Source organism: Molossus molossus, unplaced genomic scaffold (assembly GCF_014108415.1).
Source record: "Molossus molossus isolate mMolMol1 unplaced genomic scaffold, mMolMol1.p scaffold_m16_p_7, whole genome shotgun sequence".
Lineage (NCBI taxonomy): Eukaryota > Metazoa > Chordata > Mammalia > Chiroptera > Molossidae > Molossus > Molossus molossus.
Window position 1 is genome coordinate 33,580,862 of NW_023425401.1, and position 21,582 is coordinate 33,602,443.

At 36.7% G+C, this 21,582-nt stretch overlaps 1 protein-coding gene across 1 annotated transcript in view; it reads left to right on the forward strand.

The window, feature by feature from the left end:
* The first annotated feature begins 324 nt into the window (after nt 1-324).
* Nucleotides 325-21,582, forward strand: part of CALCR (calcitonin receptor) — a 39,433-nt gene continuing 18,175 nt past the window's right edge. Inside the window, exons 1-5 of the mRNA XM_036247311.1 lie at nt 325-375; nt 7,235-7,388; nt 9,538-9,648; nt 14,960-15,072; nt 16,646-16,737. Coding sequence (XP_036103204.1) covers nt 325-375; nt 7,235-7,388; nt 9,538-9,648; nt 14,960-15,072; nt 16,646-16,737 — 521 coding nt within the window. The remainder of the gene's footprint in view (nt 376-7,234; nt 7,389-9,537; nt 9,649-14,959; nt 15,073-16,645; nt 16,738-21,582) is intronic.

The window sequence follows — 21,582 nt, forward strand, 5'->3', positions numbered from 1 at the left end:
CTTGATGTCTCTGAATTCTTTATTTTGGTCTTGATATATAAAGGTGACTCCAGATTACCTTAAGGAGGACTTTCAACAACAACCAGACAACACTCTTTCCTGGCAGACAGGAAGGGCAATGGAACATGCATCTCCAAGCATCCTGTTCTTACTTACATGGATTTTACTTAGGGTGTCTAGGAACCTTGATCCTCTACAAGTCAAATAGAAAGACAAAAAAAAAAAAAAAAAAAAAGGCTATACTCAATATTAAAGTTATATTAATTTAGTTTTTGTTATTTTTTTATTTTTCTAGGAATGAAAAAGTCAAACTCAACCGCAAAAATGCAGATCCCATTTACTCGCTGGTGCTTCATACTCCTCATCTTTATGAATGTAAGTAAAACAAAATTATTCTAAGTTATGTTACTCACGAATGCTGAAATATGGAGGGGTATTTTTGGTATGAGTGAATGGACATTAGTAAGAATAAACATTGTTCTCCAGAGGCCAAAACTAAGTTCCTCAAAACTATCATTTTCTTAATATTTTGTTAAGAAATCTCCCCTCAGAACTTACACTGATTTGGTTTAGTGTTAGGTTTACCCAGAAATGTGAGCCTTCTTGGTTTACAAAAATCTAGCATTAATTTGAGACATCTCCTTATTATCTTGGAAATTAACATCGAAGGTTAATAATGTTTTTGTAGAAAATGTTTTTCATGTTAGCCATGTGACTCTGTATCATAGTTTTGGGATTGCTGTCGCTTTAAAACATCTAAACTCTTCTGGTCTGTTCATTGATTCTCAAATGTATTTCTTATCAAAACCTGACCAAGTTTTAAGTTTAACATTACCACAGTCACTCCATAACTCCAGCTTTTGACAGCATGTCTACTTTACATAATTTTATATTGTTTTATTACTAAATGATTAAGCAAGTAGTCAGAACTATAATTGTCTTAAAAAGCCCTATCAATGCCTGTTTTTTTTTGTTTTTTTGTCAACTTTTTACGCCACCATCACATCATTTTAATAGCAAATGAAAGGGAAATGAGTTAATTTTATATAAATAAATTTCAAGTTGTCTTGATCTGTATCCTCTCTACCGCATCACAACACTGGCCAATGAATTGTAGCTGACGGTAAAGATCACTTAGTATCTGATTCTCTTATACTTACCTAAACAAAGATTGCATAGGGTTTTATGATTTCCATTGTTTCTTTAATGTGTAGTCACAGGCTTACAAGTTTGTATAAACTTTACATTATTCAAGGAAAAATATTACTAACATTCTATAAACAATATAATTTTTAAAGAGAATTTTTTTTTGTAATGTTATACATCAAATAAATGATTTGCAGGAATAACTTAAATGTAGCCCTTTTGTATCTATTTGGATAATAAGTATAGTTTATTTTATTATGTAAGATTATCATATTATTTAAATCTTTAGGTAAAGTACAGTGTAATATGCTAAACGTAATCTAATATTTAGAAATGCAGGTAACTTTATACCATTGGAAATATAATAAAACATTTAAACAAGAATATTGTAGAAACTATTAGAATATTTTATTTTGTCTGTAAACGCCTGAGCCTTATTGCTGTTCTCTAGATGCAGAAATATTGGTATATTCTATTTATATATTGATATTGTTATTTTTTGTAGCTCAAATGAAATACTATTTGATCAACTATATGTGAATATTTCTAAGTAGTTTTATTCATAAAGCATATAATTATATTAGACATTGACAAAAGAAAAGGTAAAGTAACTACTAGATAATAACAAGACAGTCTGAGTATCATCTCACCTTTTTTATTACAAAGGCTACAGTAATTTTTGGTGTCTTAAAAACTAAAGTAGGTCACTTTTATTCAAAACTTTTACCTGATATATTGTAACATTCAAAGATAGAAAGAATTTTTTATATTTGCATGAGCCATGGACAGAAATGTTCTGCGGTTAGTGGGCATCTTTCCTAGCAAACATAACTGCACAGGGCAAGGGCACTCCAAGTTTTGTGCTGTTTGTATACAGAAATGTGTTTCTCTGTTGGAATTTGTATTATGTATTTGATTTGAAGGAATTGTCCATAAAACATTTTTGATACATCCATTTCCTTTCACAACACTCATTATGTTCCATGTTGATACTCCTCAGAGAAAAGTACTTTTTTTTTTAACTAAATGACATTGATTTTAGTTACTCCAAAATGTCACTTCTTAGATACATTATTGTGAAAAAGCACTAGCAGTATATTTATTGAATTCTATCAACCTGATTTCCAAATGGACTTTGAAGTACCAGTTTGAGTCACAACATTCCATTAGGCTCATCTACATCAATCAAAACCACCCCCTCACCGCCTCTCCCTTACTGCAGTAATGCAATAATAGGCTTAGAACAGTGCTTAGCACACAGGAGCACTCGAAAAATGCTAGTGGTGGTGATGATGATGATGACCACGACCACAACAACGATGACAACAGTGATGAGAAGCGTTTTGTGTTGCTTCCTTCGCTGCATCCCCCTATTGGCTTCGAGTTTGTCATATCCGCAGCAGTTCTGGTGTCTACTGCTCAGGTAGAGAGTATGTAGGACACCCTGGAGGCAGCTGATCCCACCTCAGAGAACCAGGGCTGACACTTCACGAAGTTCAATTGCACCCTTTGTTACTTTGAAAAGTACAAGTAACTGAAAACTGCGAATAATTCTTCCACATACATTATCGTCAGTAAGGACGGCGATGTGGAAACCCTGTCGGTTATACCCGTTTGTGGTTCTGGACTCCAGGCCCAGGGAGAGCAGTTCAGTCTGTGGCAGGCAGCGGGGACCTCTCCCTGCAGCACAGTCGCCGGGGTCCCGCATCCACGGGGTTCACACTGCAGAGACGGCCCATTTCTCCAAGTTGTACACAGAGCAGCTCTGCCATTGTAGGTCTCTGTACCTCGAGAACCCGCCTGGGACACACAGTAGGCTCGTCGTCTTCCATCGACGTGCATGACCGTGCGAGTCAGGTTCCCTCCCTCCGGACCCCGCGATCGGCCTGGAAGACACCTCCTCGGCTGTGAGCTGCGTGAGGGCAGGAGCCCGGCCAGTTTTGTCCCCGCTGAGTCTCCGGAACCTAAAACAGGGCTGGCACCGGGGAGGCAGAGGATGTACTCACGGAAGAACCGCGAGGAGTCCGCGCACGACACTGCCGCGGCCGCTTGGTGGTCGTATGCGTGGCGCCATTTACTGAGTCCTGGGGAGTGACGTCACGTATATGGCCGCCAAGCCGCCGCACAGGACGCCGTCCCAGGTGGCTTCGCCGGCTTCTGGAAGATTCATGTGACACGGCTTGTGTGCAAAACACTGAGCACCCATCTTCACTCTAAACAACTATGCACCCTTCCTGTCTCTTGTCTATCTTCGTGGGAGCGGAGAATCGTGTATTTATTTGCATCTCCCAAATACCTAGTATAAACAGAACACATGAGACGTAGAATATTTTTTAGGTATTTTATTTTGCTTGGTAGTTTTACCTTTCACTACTGCCTCTAATGTGCTGCTTTATTGCTGAAAATTATATCACCTCCCTAGTGATTTTTATTTGTTTGAAATCATCAGCAGAATTTTCATGTGTTTAATCAACTTTATAAAAATTTGTTTATGTATGTGTTATTTTTTAATTAGTGGTAATTCTATGATTGGAATTATATATTATAATTTTATATATCGTCATATATAAATAATCATGTATATAATTATGTATTTTGTACCTATTTATATATAAATAATTATGTATTTATGTCTATACCAACATATCTGTTATACATAGATACAGGGTGGGGCAAAAGTAGGTTAACAGTTGTTTATATGGAAAATAATACAATAGTTAATAAATAATAACACAAGAATAAACTGTTTCACATACTCACAACTTCTACTTCTCCCCACCCTGTGTATAAGAGAATACCTTGATGTATATGTTATTTTCAGAAGAAAGTCACTAAAACATTCTGCTACCACTGGAAAAATTCATCATCAAAAATTCCATGCTCAAATATGAACCAGACCAGAAGCAAACTCAGATTATTATGGCTCATTTTATAAGAAGGTTCTAATTCCTCATTCCTTCGGTGCAGAAACAATCTCTACTGAACTGGCTCCAAACCAAGTTCACTGGAGATTGTTTCGATATTGCAAGAATGGTAAGATTGAAGCTACTGTCATCTGCATGAAATGCACCTGGTCTTTCAGATGCTCCTTTATCCACTATTACTGATGTTAAAGCTGCATCAAACCACATAATGTAACTGAAAATACAAGCACAGGGTTTTCCCCTCGATATCTTTGCACATCCTGCCTCCCCATGGCTCCCACGGATCTCCAGGTAGTGCAGGAACATGATCTAATCTGTTGTCCAGTCCATTTAAGGATAGAATGCAGAATGTTACTTCTGGAAAGAATGCTAAACTTAAGCAAAATAGTCCCTACTGTCTAACATATCTAATAGAAGTGACAGAAAAGATTTACACATCTCATAGTCCATCTTCTAATTTGATTTGAAGATGGTGGGAAAGTGGCACAGAAATAAATCATATATCAAATGAGAATTCTCATATCAACTAAAGATTCTAATAATAGAGCCACAAAGAATCTAAAATAGATAAATAAGCTGAACCAATCATTAATATCTTTTATCGTGAGGACACCGTGATTTATGAAAGATCATGGTTACATGATCTTTAGTAGAATTATTAAAACATACACATACATAGAAATGTTAGACTAATACAACCCAGAAAGAAGCCTTCGTATTAAATCTCTTTAAAATACTTCTTTTACTCCCAAATCATGTTCCAATTCATGATGGAATATCTGAGCATTTAATGACTGATAGTTCTTTACCTTTCAAGTTTCTGGTGTCAGGAAATATTTTATAGTGTTGATCTTTCTTGCTAAACTGTAAGCTCTTTGAGGGCAGGATCTGTGCTTGTTTTATTGAGCGCGGTATCCTCAGCATCTAGCTCATCAAGTTCGATGACTATTTGCTGATTGATTGATCTTAAAAACAGTGGGAAAAGGGTCATATGACAACAGAATGGTGTTCATCTACATTAGTAAAGGGTTTGCACTTTTGAAATCATTTTTGTTGGCTCATTAATTTCTCCTTACTCTCCAATAAATTCCAGAGGCATTAAATTTAGAAATAATCCTAATATTTTAAGAGTAGTGTCAACTATATTCACAATAAGTGTCCATCTAGAGTTTCAACACTAGAGTTATAACAATAATAATTATTTCCCCTCTTCTTTTGGCAAATGATTTCCAGTCAGATGGCTTGCTGGCCCCTCCAAAACAAGTCTAAGAGGGAACTTTCCGTCTTCCCTGTAGTAAGAATTTTCTTTCCTAATTTGTCCCCTTTCTCAGAGTCCTACCAGTTTTTTCCAGTAATATGGGCTAAAATATCTGGCTGTTTGACTAATACTATTCTCCATTCCTTATATTCAAATCTGCCTTCATGTTATTATTTGAGAAAGTGCTGAGAGTTGCTCTTTCTTGTTCCTTGACAAGACCATCTGGTCCATTACTGCAGCTTCCTGGCTGGTCTCTCCAACTAATCATTGGGCATCTGATGCCTACCACGGGAATTTTACTAACGCTTTCCATTCACAGCTTTCACTGATCAAAATGCTACAAAATATCTTTATTTCTTACCATGTTTAATAATATTCGCTAAAATTCATTGAGCCTTTCGTGTCCCAGCACTTGGTATTTGTTTTCCCCAGGTTCTGTATTATCTGATTTTTCTTGACTCTGTTTCTTACTAACCCTCAAGTATGCTCCCCTCCAGCCGGAGGGTTTCCTTCCAGTGTCTCACACATGCCATTTCCTACTCTATACTTACAAGCATTTCAAAGCCTTCCCCCCCCTCTCTGCCTGTGCAGACACTACATATACTCAAGGTCCTATTCAGATTCTACCATGTGTCTGTAGCAGTCCCTGACTACTCTTGCTCCATGCCTTCTCTCCACTCTAAATTTGTATTGTATTGTACACTGTACAATTTATCACTTAGTGGCATGCTGCCTCATAGGACAGGATGCCCTGTCTACACAATGACGGACATGAGAAAAACAGTGAGGCTGTACCATTAATGGCCTGGGGTATACAGGATAACTTAATGAGGATGATTTTGTTTTAGAGACCGTGGGGAATAGATAACACTATATAACACTATTTCTGCCATCAACACATTTGGGGAAACTTTAATGTTAGAATAATTTAGACAGAGTAAAGCTAAATAAAAGTATGTTTCAACAGATATATAGAGAGAGAGCGAGGAATATTCCTAACTTCTGAAAAAGAAAAGGCAGTGCAGGCTGAAGCTTGCAAGTCTTTTCCAAAAAAGTCTCTGTGCAGAACCTGGATGTTAAAAACAAAAACAGAAACAACAACAAAAAAAAACGTAGATTCAAACACCACTAAAACATTATAGCCACAAAACAAACTGAACACAATTCAGGACAATATATTAGACAGTGATCTTTTTAGACACACACACACACATCAACTTTGATAAACAGGACCTATGATGGTGATAAGGATTAACTGAGACTGACAAAAGTAATGTCAGCATGTACCAAAAATGCAAAATATCTAAAAGAAATATTCAAGATTTACATGAATTTTTACCAATGAAAATGAATGACCCTGTATAGATCATCTGCTGATTAAACCAATGAAAGAGATTAAGGCTAATTATTCAAGGCAGAACATCTCAGAACAAATTTGTTTGTTCTATGGGAAAAATGGGGTAAATTTTTGGCAGTGTGTATAACCTAAGCACAAATAAAAATCAGCTGAAGAAATCCAATGTAAAAGCTTATTTAGTACATTAATGTATCTATTTTTAATACCACAATTAATTATTCTTGAGCTCCAAAGAAAACAAAATTGATTTGATATTAGTATATTTTGGAAATTGGGTTATTTTCTGTGTGTACATCTAAACTTTATAGTGATAATAAAATTAAAACAATCTTATATGACAAAGAGGCGCATGAGTTTGTACGGCTGCTCTACGTTTTCAATAGTGAATGGAATTATGTTATAAAGCAAAAATATTCTACATAGAGATCATGCATAATTGTTGCTGATAGGAGGAAAAATAAATGTTTTTGAATTTTTTATTGTTTCATTTATTTGTGTCCACACCCATCTGTGCTCTCTATAAGTAACTGATTTTTGTTTTTAATACAGTATCCAACCCTGGCACTTCCAACCATGGCAAATGTCACCACTGTTCCAACAGAGCCCGAGCCATTTCTGTACATTGTAGGACGACAGAAACTGATGGATGCACAGACCAGATGCTATAGACGGATGCAGCAGTTACCCCCATACCAAGGAGAAGGTAAAAAGAAAGATGCATGTAAAACATGTGCTTCAAATGCCATTGCAGCTTCATTTTCTTCTGTGAGTAAATATATATCGACTAATTTTAATTTCATGTGCCAGCAGTGTTAACAGTGGTTTTCATATCATGTATGCTTGTGTAATTCATGCAGCAGACATGCCTAGTTCCTTTGCTCAACTTCATCCAAAGACTTTCTGGCTAACATCTGCACTTAGGACAAAATGACTGCAATAACTCAGTATTCCCACCTGGCAAGCAGGAATGGTGCAGGACTAAGTGAGGGAAAGGAATTGGAAAATGACAAGAAGGGAACTGGACAGTGGTGGACAGAGAATTTGCCTGAGGTGGAACCTGTGAAAATTTGGTCTTATTTGGGTTAATTCGGCCTGTCTTCCCTTCCCTGGCAGTGGGTCGGTAACTCATGCTATTCCTTCTCCTTTTCTACCTCCAGTTCCCCGATGAATTAGAAAAAGAGATCTCCTAGGCAGAATTATTTATCTACCATCTTCTCTAGAATGCTCTCTGTGATTGCCCAAATATTCTCAGGGCCAAGCATATTTGATTAGCTATAGAAGGCCCACAGGGAAACAAAAGATAGGATATGCGTTGGCCAAGCATTGCTACGTCCATTTACATTCCCTGCCCTGTCTCCTATAAATCATTTGAAAAGACCCAGCAAGATCTCATACCCTTGTATAGTCTAAGACAACACTCCTTGTATAGTCTAAGGCAGGAGGAGGGGGAGATTGGTTAAATATACTCTGTTACTACATGTAATTCGCCTTCAAATAGTTAACATTTTAATTTGTCGTTCCCATTTTTGTTTAAACAAAAATCGAGTCAATTGGAAGACAGTAGTGCAGTGAAGGCGGGGACGGGAGCAGGGAAGAGAGGGTCAATGGGGGGGGGAAGGAGGGACATTTGTAATACTTTCAACAATAAAGAGAATTTTTTTTTCAAAGATAGGTAGATGGATGTTACTTTTCTGTCTGCAGTAGTTTCAGTGTTTTTGTTTTCTTAAAAACGTGAAAGGGCATTAGATGCAACTCACCACTAAAAAGAAACCATTTCTCTGAAGTAAATGAAACAATAGAAACACAAAACTGCTATTTTCAGAGACCAAGTGAGTACAGTCATCTTCTTTTGGTCTTAGTTACATTGGGAGGTTGAACTTTTGTGTTACTGACCATTTTTGAAGAACTGCCTTCAAAGCTTGAGGTTTATTCTTTTGAATGTCTTTATAGAGATAAGCCTTCAAGTTTGAGGCTTATGTTCAAGATTTAATTTTTGAAAGCAGTGAGAAACCACTTGGAGCCAATGTTGATGAACACACAAAGTGATCAAACTGACCATTATTTTAGCCATTAATGAAGTGTGATTCTAAAGTATGAGACTGTGTATATGCGATCCAACTAGCTGCAAATGCACCTTCAGTGGGAATTTTGAACAATTGCATCACCCTTGAATTAAGAATAGAACCACCCAAGGCAGCCACTTTGAAGTTGGTGGTTAGTAGGATATATATGTTCCAAAATCATACAGTTTTTTCAAGGTAAAATTTATCTAAGGGGATTTTGCATCCACTTTCACATGAGTTCTCTTATAACATTTCCAGAGATATTTTATTTTATTTTATTTTTATCCTCACCCGAGGACACTTTTCCATATTTTGTTCAGATAGAGTGGGAGGGAGAGAGAGAGAGAAACATCGATGTGAAAGAGATACATCAAGTGGCTGCCTCTCGCACAACCCAACCAGGGCCGGGGACAAACTGCAACCGAGGTACATGCCCTTAGCGGGAACTGAACCCGGGTCTCTCCGTACCGCAGGCCGACGCTCTAACCGCTGAGCCAAACCGGCCAGGGCTCCAGAGATATTTTAAAGAAAAGAGTTTGGATTGAAAGATTCCATACAGAAGACACGTGTCTTTTGAGGAACAAATGGAGAACATGCTACAAAAATGTCAATTCCGTTCGGAGTTTGTAAAGTTAATACCTTTATTTTGTTGCTGCTGCTGCTACTGTTGTTTTCTAAACATATTTCCGTGTGAAGAGCCCTGGAATAACTGTCTGCGCACTATCACGTCCTGCTCAGGCCTCTGCAGTTTTTGACAACGGCAGTGTTCATTTCTTCCTAAATGGCCAGGTCCCTTCTGCAACCGCACCTGGGATGGATGGCTGTGCTGGGATGACACACCGGCGGGCGTGACGTCTCATCAGCCCTGCCCCGATTACTTTCCCGACTTTGATATTGCAGGTAGAGCATTTATTTTTATTTCATATTTTGCTATAAAGCTTTTAGCGTTTTCCTGGTCCTGAAAAGAAAATTAGATTAAAAAAAAAAAATACACCTACCTAGTCATACTCTGCATATTTTAGCATGTTCTGAAGCATTTTCATAAATAAAATGTTACCTGGTTGCACAAATATTATAAACTGTCCTTATTTATTTATTTATTATTTATTTATTTATTATTTATTTATTTTAGATGTTTTATTTGTTTTTAGAGAGAGGGGAAGAAAGAGGGGGAGAGAGAGAGAGAGAGAGAAACATCAGTGTGAGAGTGAAACATCAATCGGCTGCCTCCTGCACACCCCCTACCGGGGATCAAGCCCAAAACCCAGGTATGTGTCCTGACCAGGAATTGAACCAGCAGCCTTTCGGGGCTCAGGACAACACCCAGCAGCTGAGCCACACCAGCCAGGGCAAAAAGCTGTCTCTATTTTTTAAGTCACATTACTGGTCAGTTGTGCACACTGGTCATAAATTCCATTACATTTTGAATAAAAATTAACCATTTACCTATTTTAAATACTAAATATTAAATTTTAATAAAAACAAATTAATTTTTCTAAAACTGTGAACGGTTTTTTTTAATGACTTGTTTTTTTAACATTTTTTTAACTGTCTTAAATTTTGGTGACTTACGGTAATGCTTAATCTAGAGTTTGCAAGTACCAGGTGAGTATAACGTGCACAATAGAAATTTTATATAATGTTGAAAATTACATAAAACAATGCCATGTAAGGGAAAATAAATCAGAAGGTGTTAACTATAGGTCCCAGAGTTCGGTTCCAACAGATGATTCAAGTATGCTCAGAAAATAAAACAAATGCTGTGAAAATGGATTCCACTACCACCCAGCATGAACATCCACAGAGCTGTGTCAGGTACACTAGGGACACCAAACTCACGTTAGTTATGAAAGGAACATAGGAGTACTTTTCACTGAATATCATTTTTTTGCTTTTCAAAACATTTTTATAAACATTCCTGTCATCCCCCTCATCCGCAGTTTTGCTTCCCATGGTTTCAGTTACCCCTGGTCAACCATAGTCCAAAATTATTAAATGGAAGTTCCGGAAATAAACAATTCATAAGTTTTCAATTGTGCAGCACTGTTCTGCCCAGGAAGTGAATTCTCTCTTTGTCCAGCATATCCACTCTGTATGCCCTGCCCACCCGTTAAGTCACCTAGTCGTCATCTCGGTTATCAGATCAGCTGTCCGGGTAGCCCAGTACCTGCCTTTAGGTAATCCTTATTTTACTTAGTGATGGTCCCAAAGCACAAGAGTAGGATGCTGGCCATTCAGGCCGGCCCAAGACAAGCTATACAGCGCCTCCTTTAAGCGAAAAGGTGACTACAGTGCGACATCACCTTTTGACAGAGAGACCACATTCACATGTTTACAGAATATTATTTTAATTGTTATATTTTATGATTAGTTATTGTTGCTCATTCTTACTGTGTCTGATGTATAAGCTGAATTATCTGGTCTGGACCAGAGAGAGCCTTTCGACAGAAGGAATCCATGTTTGTTTCACACTTAAGAAAATCAGCTTTGACTTTAGAGTTGTTCGGTCAGAGTTTCCACCACATTTCAAGGTCAGCCAACCCATCTACTTGGTCTCACTCGTTGACTGTGAACAACAGGTTATGGCCCATAGGTGGAAAGTAAAGACATCAGTTAAGACAGAAAATAGCACTCAGATGGTAAATACAGGCAAGAACAGATGACAGCAGAGAGATTCGTCTATCCCCAAGACAGACGAATCTTTTTGTGCTTTGTTCAAGAATGAGATCCTAACTTTACCCCAGTGAGACAGACAGAGATCATGGAAATGGGATGACAGGAGACCACTTTTTAAACCAGTTAGGCCAGCCCCATCTGGGAATCCTCATTCCCTGGGCTCCACTCAGCCCTAGATTCCTATAAACTCTAACTAAACGCTGTTTGATGGTGATCCTTCAGGTCTTTACTGACTCCTCCCAATAACTGATGCTTTATGAATCTTGACTGACGACTACATTACAGGGAACATGACTGGCACAAAGAGCTGTTCTGCCACCGAGGCTCCAAGGCCAGTTCCAAGGGGCTGTCATTATTGACTAAAAGACAATCAGCAAAACAGGGATATCCAGGCATAGATGCATCTTTTCCGCCCGGGTTTTTGGATATAACTTTCTCAGCTGGGAGACAAGTCCACTTCAAAACAAAAGCACATCTTAAAAATACCTATATTCAACAAACTTAAACTCTTTAGGATTTAACATCGATCCAAAACTATATCTTGATGATACACAAAACAGTTTAATGAAATGACAGAGATTTCATTTTAGACAAAGAACTCGAGAAAAGATGGGTAGATCATGAAAGAGTGAAGAACAGTATTGAAATTCAAAAGAGACTAATAGTCTGAAGGAATTTGCTACAATGTAAAAAGCAAATTTAATAAGGAGGTATTTAAGGCCCCACCCTGGGAGTCAAACATTTAATCAACATTAATGGCACAGAGCTAAAATGGTTTAGGACAATGATTCTCAACCTGATACCCTTTGGAATTAATGAACTTTTAAAAAATACTGATGCCTGGTACCTCTCCAGACCAATCAAATTTGAATCTCTGAAGATTGGGCCTAAAAATCTATGAAAAGCACGTACATGTGAATTTAGAATCTAGAATGAATGAAACATGCTGTCCTCTTCATGGGGAGTCCTGCAAACTTGGAGGATGTTGGAGGGAAATACCAGTATTGGAGCACATGCAGAGGGCTCAGGCTGTGAGGGCACAGCGAGCAATGTGGTGGAGTCAGCCGTGATGCTTAGTTTGGAAAGGGAAATCAGGATAGGCACATTCTTTCTTTAAATACTGAAAACCTGCCAGGTGGAGAAGGAGAAATTCTTCATGGCTGCAACAGTTCAAACAGAAAATGCCTATATCCAGACTTTAGTTAAATAAAAACAAAGCAATATTTCCTATAGTCCTGTCCATGATTGAAAGTTCTTCAGGGTGAATACCTCTCCTCCATATAATATATTTCGCCATGCATAGCTACATGATTTTGTTAAAACCAAATTATGTTTATTTTAATAAAACTACTCTCTGACAACCCACTTTTTAAAATTACAAGTGTGCTTGGCATTGTCATCATTGAGAAAGAGCATTAGCAAAACCACTGACAAATTTCCAGTGTCAATTTTTCTGTGCTAGTTAGTGCTAAACCTTTTTCAAGTATTTTTGGTGTCCACGTCTTTACATAGTTTTTGTCCAATGGCTATCTCAGCAAATGCACAATTCAAAAGTGTTCTATTTAACTTTGTAACAGATTTACATTAAGCAATGATGATTCTAAGAGGTTGCTTGAAAATCTGTTTTTGCATCATTTTAAATCATTGTTAGAGTAGACTTAGAAACAAATCTACAATTTGCAGATTAAATTTTGTGTTTCATCTGTAGTATCTGTTTCAGTAATACAAAGAAAAATTATAAATTTAATCTAAAAAGTGCCAAAGATTAAAATATTTTTATACTAGCTCTTAGTATATTGATTGACTTACCAAAACTATTAATAGGAAACTATTTTATTTTTAAAATATGTTTTTATCAAATTTTATTTAGGGGGAGAGAGAGAGAAACATTCATATGAGAGAGAAACATGGATTGGCTGCCTCCTGCACGACCCCTACTGGGGATCAAGCCTACAGCCCAGGCATGTGCCCTGACTGGGAATCGAATTGGGATAATGCTCAATCTACTGAGCTACATGGGCTGGGCAAGAAACTAAATACTCAGTGTCCTCCAAATATTAGTTTGTGATTCTGACTTCCACATCCCTCTGCTGAAAAAGAAACCCAAATCCATGTATAACAACAGAGTTTAGTTATCCAGGGGGGATAGGTCTTTGCCTTTGTCAATGAAGAAAAATGCTTCAAAAATATTTTCCCTAAGAAATGATTAAAAATCAAAACTTGTTCAGTGTTCCAAATACACGTTAAATTCTCTTTGCATATCATACCAATTCATGGTTGTTATAGGATTTCTCAAGCAATAGATACATTGCAGAAGTACTATGGAGAACTAAAGAAAGTCTGAATAACAGATCAGATTTGGCAAGTGCATTCATTTTAAAGTTACTTGTTTATTATTTTTATTTAATTCAAAATACTTTTTTCTTCCCATTATGTAGCCAATTAGGTTGGAATTTTAATACTATCTTGTAGTCAACAAAATTATTTATGATTCTTTGGCTCACTGGAATGGAGTATAAACAACCTTGCTACAGGACTAGAAGGTTAAATGCAGAGCCTACTAGCCCTGCTGTAGCTTTGGAATCAAGTAGACCCAGATTTGATCCCTGGCCTCCCTACTGATAGGGAAGGGGAAGTTACTTAACTGCTCTGAGCCTCAGTTTCCTCACCTGTGCAATGGGGAGGCCAATACCCACTTTAAATGGTCATTGTTAGCATTTAGAAGATAATTCTGCAAAGTGCTGTTAGCACAGTGCCTGCCCATTGCAAAGGGAGAGACCTTTAATATGCCAATCCAGCTGAATCAGCAAATTTCACTGTCATGTAGGAGATGATTAAAAAAGTAAATAGTGAAAGCTAAATCAATGAATCCCTAATATATTCCATGTGGGATGAAGAAAGGTGATTTCAATGAAATTTTTTTTGAGAGGTATAATAATGACTTCTTGATACATCCCTTAGTTTTGGACTTATTTGTTCTACTGAATTTAAGCATATGAAATTGCCAATATTTGATCATTTGACAAAAGCTGCAATTTCATAAGTCAACTTAACATATGAATATTGGGTGTAAATGAAGAAAAGTATGTCTTGCTCTTCTCACATAGTTCTATCTAAAATCATAAATTTAATGTCTGTAAAAAAAACAGGAGATACAGTGTAGGTAGCATGTTAGAGTCTGAAAGACCTGATATTCAGTCCTTGCTCACCCCTATGTATTAACTTTAAATTCCATGACCTCTCTCACTGTATCCATACTCTTTGTAGAATGGAGGTAGTAATGTCTGTGTTACAGGGCTCTGCTGAAGCTAAAATGAGACAATGCATATCACAACGTTCCATATGATTAAAACACCTCTATAATCAAGTAGATTCATGGTTGTCTCTATGTATTGATACACTCAAGTTCTATAAAGTGATTAACATTTTGGAATGATTTTAAGCCTTAGTTTATTATTTTTTCTTCTTGTTTTTTGTTTGTTTGTTTGTTTGTTTTTTTAATGGTAAGGTAATAACTGTTATGTTTCATTAACAGAAATGGTTTCAAAATACTGTGATGAAAACGGGGTTTGGTTTAAACATCCTGAGAAGAATGAAACCTGGACTAACTATAGTATGTGTTATGCTTTCTCTCCTGATAAAATGAAGGTAGGCTCTATTTCAAATTTCAGTTTTTGGTGCGAGTGCCATTATCTATACAAAAGATATATATATAACTGCAAAGTACCTACTTCCAAGAAGCTAACTTATATTATAGAAAGAAATCAGATAATGACCTGTATGCTTAATTCTCTTCAGTTTAGAACATGCATTTTAATTCATTGAAATGTGGAGACTTAAGCATCAATTATCTTTTTTTTTTTTTCCATATTGATGTTTAATATGTATCTGGATTCCATTCTGTGGATAAACCACATTCACCGGTTGATGGACAGCGGAGTTGTTTCCACTGTTTGGCTTATGAGTGATGCTGCTCCAGACCTTTGTGTTGACGTATATTTTTATTTCTCTTGGGGTTTTTCTCTGATCACTCTTTCCAGGGGATATTAAAATTAATTTATTTAAGAACCAATTTTTGTTTCTGTTGTTCCACTCAATTGCATATTCAAGTTCTCTTTATCATATAATTTCTTTTACACTCTTTGAGTTTAATTCTTGTATAACTCCTGTAGCTGGACATTTAGATCATTGGTTTTCAACCTTTTTCATTTTTGCATATGTCTTTTAGTCTTTAAACTTCCCTCTGTGTACAGCTTCATCTGTACCTAAAAAGTTTTGGTATGTCATTGTGAGTTCTTCTTTGATCCAGTGGTTATTTAGAAATGTGTTACTTAATTCTAAACAATATGAGTGTTTTTTATTTTTTTTTATTAATTATTTCTAAGCTGCTGTGGTCAGTAAAGATGGTCTTTAAGATTTCAATTATTTGAAATATGTTGAGATTTGCCTTACTGACTAGTATATGTCATTTTGGATAAACAATCTTGGAATATTGAGTCAACACTTGGAAAGAATGGATATTCTGCAGATGCAGATGCAGTGTGTGTATGTGAATTGTAAAATGTGTTAATCATGTGGTTCAAATCTCCTATAGCTTGATTTTTGTCTGTGTGTTCTATTGATTAACTAGGCATGCCAATCTAAGCTTTATACTTTATATGGTTTGAGTTTATATTACTAGGGGCATAGAAATTTTAAATTGTTATATTTTTCTGACTTAACATCTGCACTTTATGATATTACACCATTTTCTTATGGTTAGTGTTAACCAGGGTCATCTTTGCCCATCCTTTTACAGTCAGTATTTCTGAATCCCAGCATTTAATGATGTTTCTTATAAGCAGTATATACATGCTTTAAAAAGCATCCAGTCCAACCAAATTATTTTATAGGTGAAGACTGCTGAGGTCTAGAGAGGGAAGTGACTGACTATGAATATCACAGAAATACTTAATAATACTCTGAGTAAAGAAGAGCTCTGATAAATCCAACCCTGTGTTCTTCCCACAACATCATGCATATTTTTAATCTTATAATATTCCATGTGTTCATTCAGTCTATTATAATTTAATATAATGTAATTCTCTGAATTTTTTAAAGGAGGGAAACAGTTGTTGATTTACACTGATATTTAAAAATAGAAGCTGTCTCCCTCTTCTATAACGATTGATTCACCCATTTGTTTTTGTAACTGTGTTTGTGGTTGCGTCTGTCATTTCAGAACGCGTACTTCCTGTACTACGTGGCTATTGTGGGACACTCGGTTTCTATTCTCACCTTGTCAGTCTCGCTGGGGATTTTCCTGTATTTCAAGTAAGTACTCTCACAGCATCTACTTTCTGATACTGAACTCAATGGAAAACTGTCAAAGTCTTCTGCAAATCAGAAGAGATATATGGAAGTCAAGAAGTAGAAAAAATTATACTAATGAAAATATCCTTTTAACTCTGTCTTTGAGGGAAATAAGATAGATTCATGTAATCTTTAAAGGCAGTATGAGTCCTGTGAGCCTGTCAGCACGCTGGGTTAACGTGGTAAAGGTCCCACTTACCATGGCTCAGGTTCCGTGCAGTGTAAGAGAGGGTCCTCCTCCTTTGACTCCCACTCTTACAACATGGGGCCATGACCGCAGGTTCAGACACACCTGCCTAATATGAGTTGTATCACAGGTGGATTTGACCAGAAGAGAAGTGGCCTGGTGAGGCCACGATAGTGTTTACCCAGAGAAGGAAGGCGAGTCTCACTTCTTGATTGACGCGCCTGGCCAGGGTCTAAGAGAATCTCTGCGAGAAGATGGCTGTTGTCAGGTGTCAATTTTATGCCCTTTCAAACCTAATATTTTTCACTACAAATATCTTTTAAGACAGTGTGAGGAATAAAATTTCAATGAGAGTTTCGATTCTGACGCTGTGTCTATACACTTGATTGCATTATCCATGGCAACATGATTAAGTTGATATCGATACTGATTTCACAATAATGGAGAATTTAAAACATTGGTTCTGCTTCTGTGTTTTCAGGAAAGGCTTTATAATGTATATGAGAAAGTAATATATGTTAAATTTGGTCCTAAAAACATGCCCTAAATTTAGTGTAATTTCTTTAAATCAAAGGCAGAAGGCACTGCATTATCCTTTCAAGAGAATTCTGACTTCTACGTGACCATGTGGATCTTCCATTAATTTAGTCATGGTGGAATCATACAAATGATGAAGAAAAGCTCCTTCATAGCCCAAACTACAAATAATCCTCCATACTTTAGAGACGTTACATGTAATTAAATATTCAGTGATTCATAAGTAGAATAATAGAATCTTAATTTGATTTTTGTTAAAATATTATGATAATAACTAAAGAAAATTAAACCAAGGGGAGAAGCACCTGCAAACCTACCCTTAACATGACTATTATTATTTTTTATTCTTTTGAAATTTTTGCCTATATCTTATATCATAATTATATATTATATTATATGTGTATCTTATGTAGTCAAGATTCTTATATTGACCCAGCAACAATACTGAATAGCACGTTTTTGTTAACTGAATAGCAAATAATAACAGAGAATGAGCTCCTTCTATGTATAGTTTAACAGGAGAAAGACATAAAGCAACAATACATGAGGGATTAATTATTAGAATTATAATAAGAGTATTTTCAATCACAATGATTAGAATACAGCAAAGTAAACAAGGAATGACCCTGCAGGAGCCCTCAAGCCAGCAGGCTAAGAAGGCCTGCAGAGGAATTTAAAGTTACTAAATATACAGGAGGCTGTATTTTGTCACTATGTTGCCACTAAAAATCCTGGGATATTACTCAGAATGAGTTCAAGACATTCTAATCTTAATGTGATTTTATTCTGAGCATGCCAGGGAAGGCAGCAGGCGGGGCTGTGAACCCTGAAACAAATAAGAATCAAGCTCTCTGTGCTATCAGAAAATAAATGTAGAAATATATATAAAGTCTTTGCTATTTTAAAGAAAATTGAGCTTCTATGTCCCCTTCAAGATAGAGAAAAATTTTCTCAGTTATTTATTTTAATTTGTGTTAATCCTCCCCCCGATGATATTTTTTCCATTGATATTTAGAGAGAGTAAAGGGAGGGAGACAGAGAGAGAGAGAAACATTGATGTGAGAGAGACACATCAATTGGCTGCCTCCTTCACATGCCCAGACTGGGGCCAGGGATGGAGCCTACAACCCAGGTGCGCGCCCTTGACGAGGAATTGAACCAGGACACATCAGTGCGCAGGCTGATGCTCTAACCACAGTCACACCGGCCAGAGCTTTCAGTGGTTTAAATTATAGGAAATGCAATACTAATAATCTTAACTACAAAAGTGGCAGAATTAAAATAATGTTCACAATGATATATGGGTTACTTCTGGTCCACTGGTTTAGGACTTTTGGGGTTAAATAGATAACCTCAGATTAGCTCAGCAAGACTCCTCACTACTGGTGTCAAAAGTAAATGTCCACAAGACAGTTAAGATGAGTCTCCTTGGGGAACATTGGCTGGAAAGTCACATACGTGGAAACTTATTTGTGCTTGTTTCCTGACCATTTTAAGCAAGTTTGCAATAAATACACTTATTTCATCACTTCCATTTACAATTTATCATTTTACATTTCTGTATAATACTCCTAAATACTGATGTTTCTCAAGAAATCACAATAGTAGCTCATTAACATCTATTTTGACTGCTTGATATTCATGCTTTACTGACTGTTAAATATTTCAAATATGAATTACTCTTGCCTTAATGTCAATAAAGATCGATGTTAGAAGACAGGGAGTATCTTCATTGCATTACATTGTCTATATTACATTATATTGGCCACATCAGCAAGAAAGAGGGTCTCCCCTGGGACCTCCAGAAGGAATAGAGATTCCTCTGCTACTCACTCGGTCCTCCCTATTCTTTGTTACAGCTGCAGTGGATCGACAGATAACTCATTCTCTTGTATAGTATCCACTATTATATATTTCTGACTACCTGCTTATTCCTCCAGAGAAACCACTAAATCAATGGCACCAAAGATACCTTCCTTTCTCCCAACCCTCCCACCCCCTTGACATAACAAGACACCAGAGATAACTCAGTCCCATCTTGGCTCACTGTTCACTAATAGAACAGTAGTAATAAGAAAAGAGGCAAAAATTATGATTGAAAGGGAATTCCTTAAGGATAAAAAATTTGTGCTAAATCCAAAGTTCTCAAGTCCCTCGTCAGATGGAAAAGAGGTATAATATATATATATTTTTAGTTTTTCTAGGAGTTTTAATGCTATCCACTCCATGTTCCCTCTCTTCCCCTCACTTCTCTTGTGCATTGTGAACAAGGTATGATACTTAGGTAAAGGGAAACCTGGAGTTCCACTGGAAGACATAACTGCTTGTACCGATCGCAACAATTATTCCAAATGCATATTTCCCCACGCACCAGTAAATCTGTAACAACTTTTACTTGTTTCCTTATTAATACTTGTGTGCTTTGAATGTGACTATAATTGCAGTTTTATAAAGAAGTGAATACTCGTTCTTGTCCTATGATATCAAATTGATTTATGCAATCGGAAAAACTTAAGGCAAAAATTAAATGCTTTCTATGCAACTAAAAACTCTTAAAAAGCATACACCTATCGTGTACTAATAACTTAAAACAAAATTTTGGCATAAAAGATTTGCACCCACCAGGTTAACTTAAACCATGAAATTGACACTTCACTTTAGCCTCAAAATAGGAGCCCTGGCTCAGTTGGTTGGATCATTGTCCTGTACACTAAAATGGTGACAGGTTTAATTCCTGATTCCTGGTCAGGCACATACCTAGGTTGCGGGTTAGATCCCCAACCGGGGTGTATACGGGAGGAAACCAATCGATATTTCTCTCTCACATTGATGTTTCTCTCTTTCTCTTTCAAAACCAATAAAAACATGAGAATTAAAAAATATATACAACATCTTGAGATTCATACTCAAGTAGATCATTATCTCTTCTTCACATCTGAGTGACACCTCAACTAGCCAAGACAGAAGTTTTATCCTCCCACTGTTGGAGGATCTATAGTACTTATGGTTCCCTCTCACTCAAAGAGGGAGTACTGTTCTGTCCACCTAAATACCTACATTTTTAATCAAGATAATAAATCACAGCTCACACCAGGTTTGTGCTGTTGCTACTTAAGTCTCTTCGCATCTGACAGGAAATGTCACCTTGTCTCATATTCATTCAAGCAGCAAGAATTTACATTGAGAACAATTAAACACAGAATTACTCATGTTCGATTCAGTTAATCCTCTTTAGCATCCCATTCCTTCCCTTCAGAATGATGATCACATCAAGGGTAAATGAACAATTCCATAATCTATAAGTTCCCTGAATGCAGAAGCTGTCTGTTTTGTTCACCTACATGTACCCAGAATCTACCAGAAGTTCTGAATTATAGTAGGTATACAGGCACGTGTTAGATTTTGAACAAATTTTAATAAATTTAAAATACCTATCACATTTCAGAAAGTTCAGTATAAATGTCATCAAGTGTAATAAAATTCTTAACAACGAACAGAAACTATATAGAATACTTCAAAAAACAGCGACTCATGTTATGTGTTAGTCATAGTGTTCCTTGTCCAGCTTTGTGATCAGTTTCTCACTGTGTACATAATACAGTACTATGTGTAGGTTTTAGTAATAGAATAATGTCCACTGTTAGTTAGTTAATACCTGCATTAAGAAATTGGCAAATGTTCAGTATGATACAAAGTGTAAGATAGGGGGCAATCTACCCTTTAATATAATTCTCTGATGTACTGGAAAACTGTTTAGTGGCCAGAGTTCAAAGAAGAAAATTGTTCTCACATATTTTTAATTCAAAAAAAAAAAAGAACATTAAGCCCTACAGTGTATCAGACACTCTTCTATGTGCACAAAGAAAACTGCTTCAGCACTTTAATTCTAGTGAGAGAAAAGGAGAAAATAACAGGCAGTAAACAAATGGTATGTCAGGAGCGGAGAAGAAAAATAAAGCCGCATACACGAGGGCCTGAAAGTAAGCTGGAGGTGGAGGAAGCATGTTCTGTTCGGGGTGCTCCCCGTTTACACGGGAAGCGAACACGAACCAGCCCGCCCCGTCAGGGTTGTCCTTGTGCGG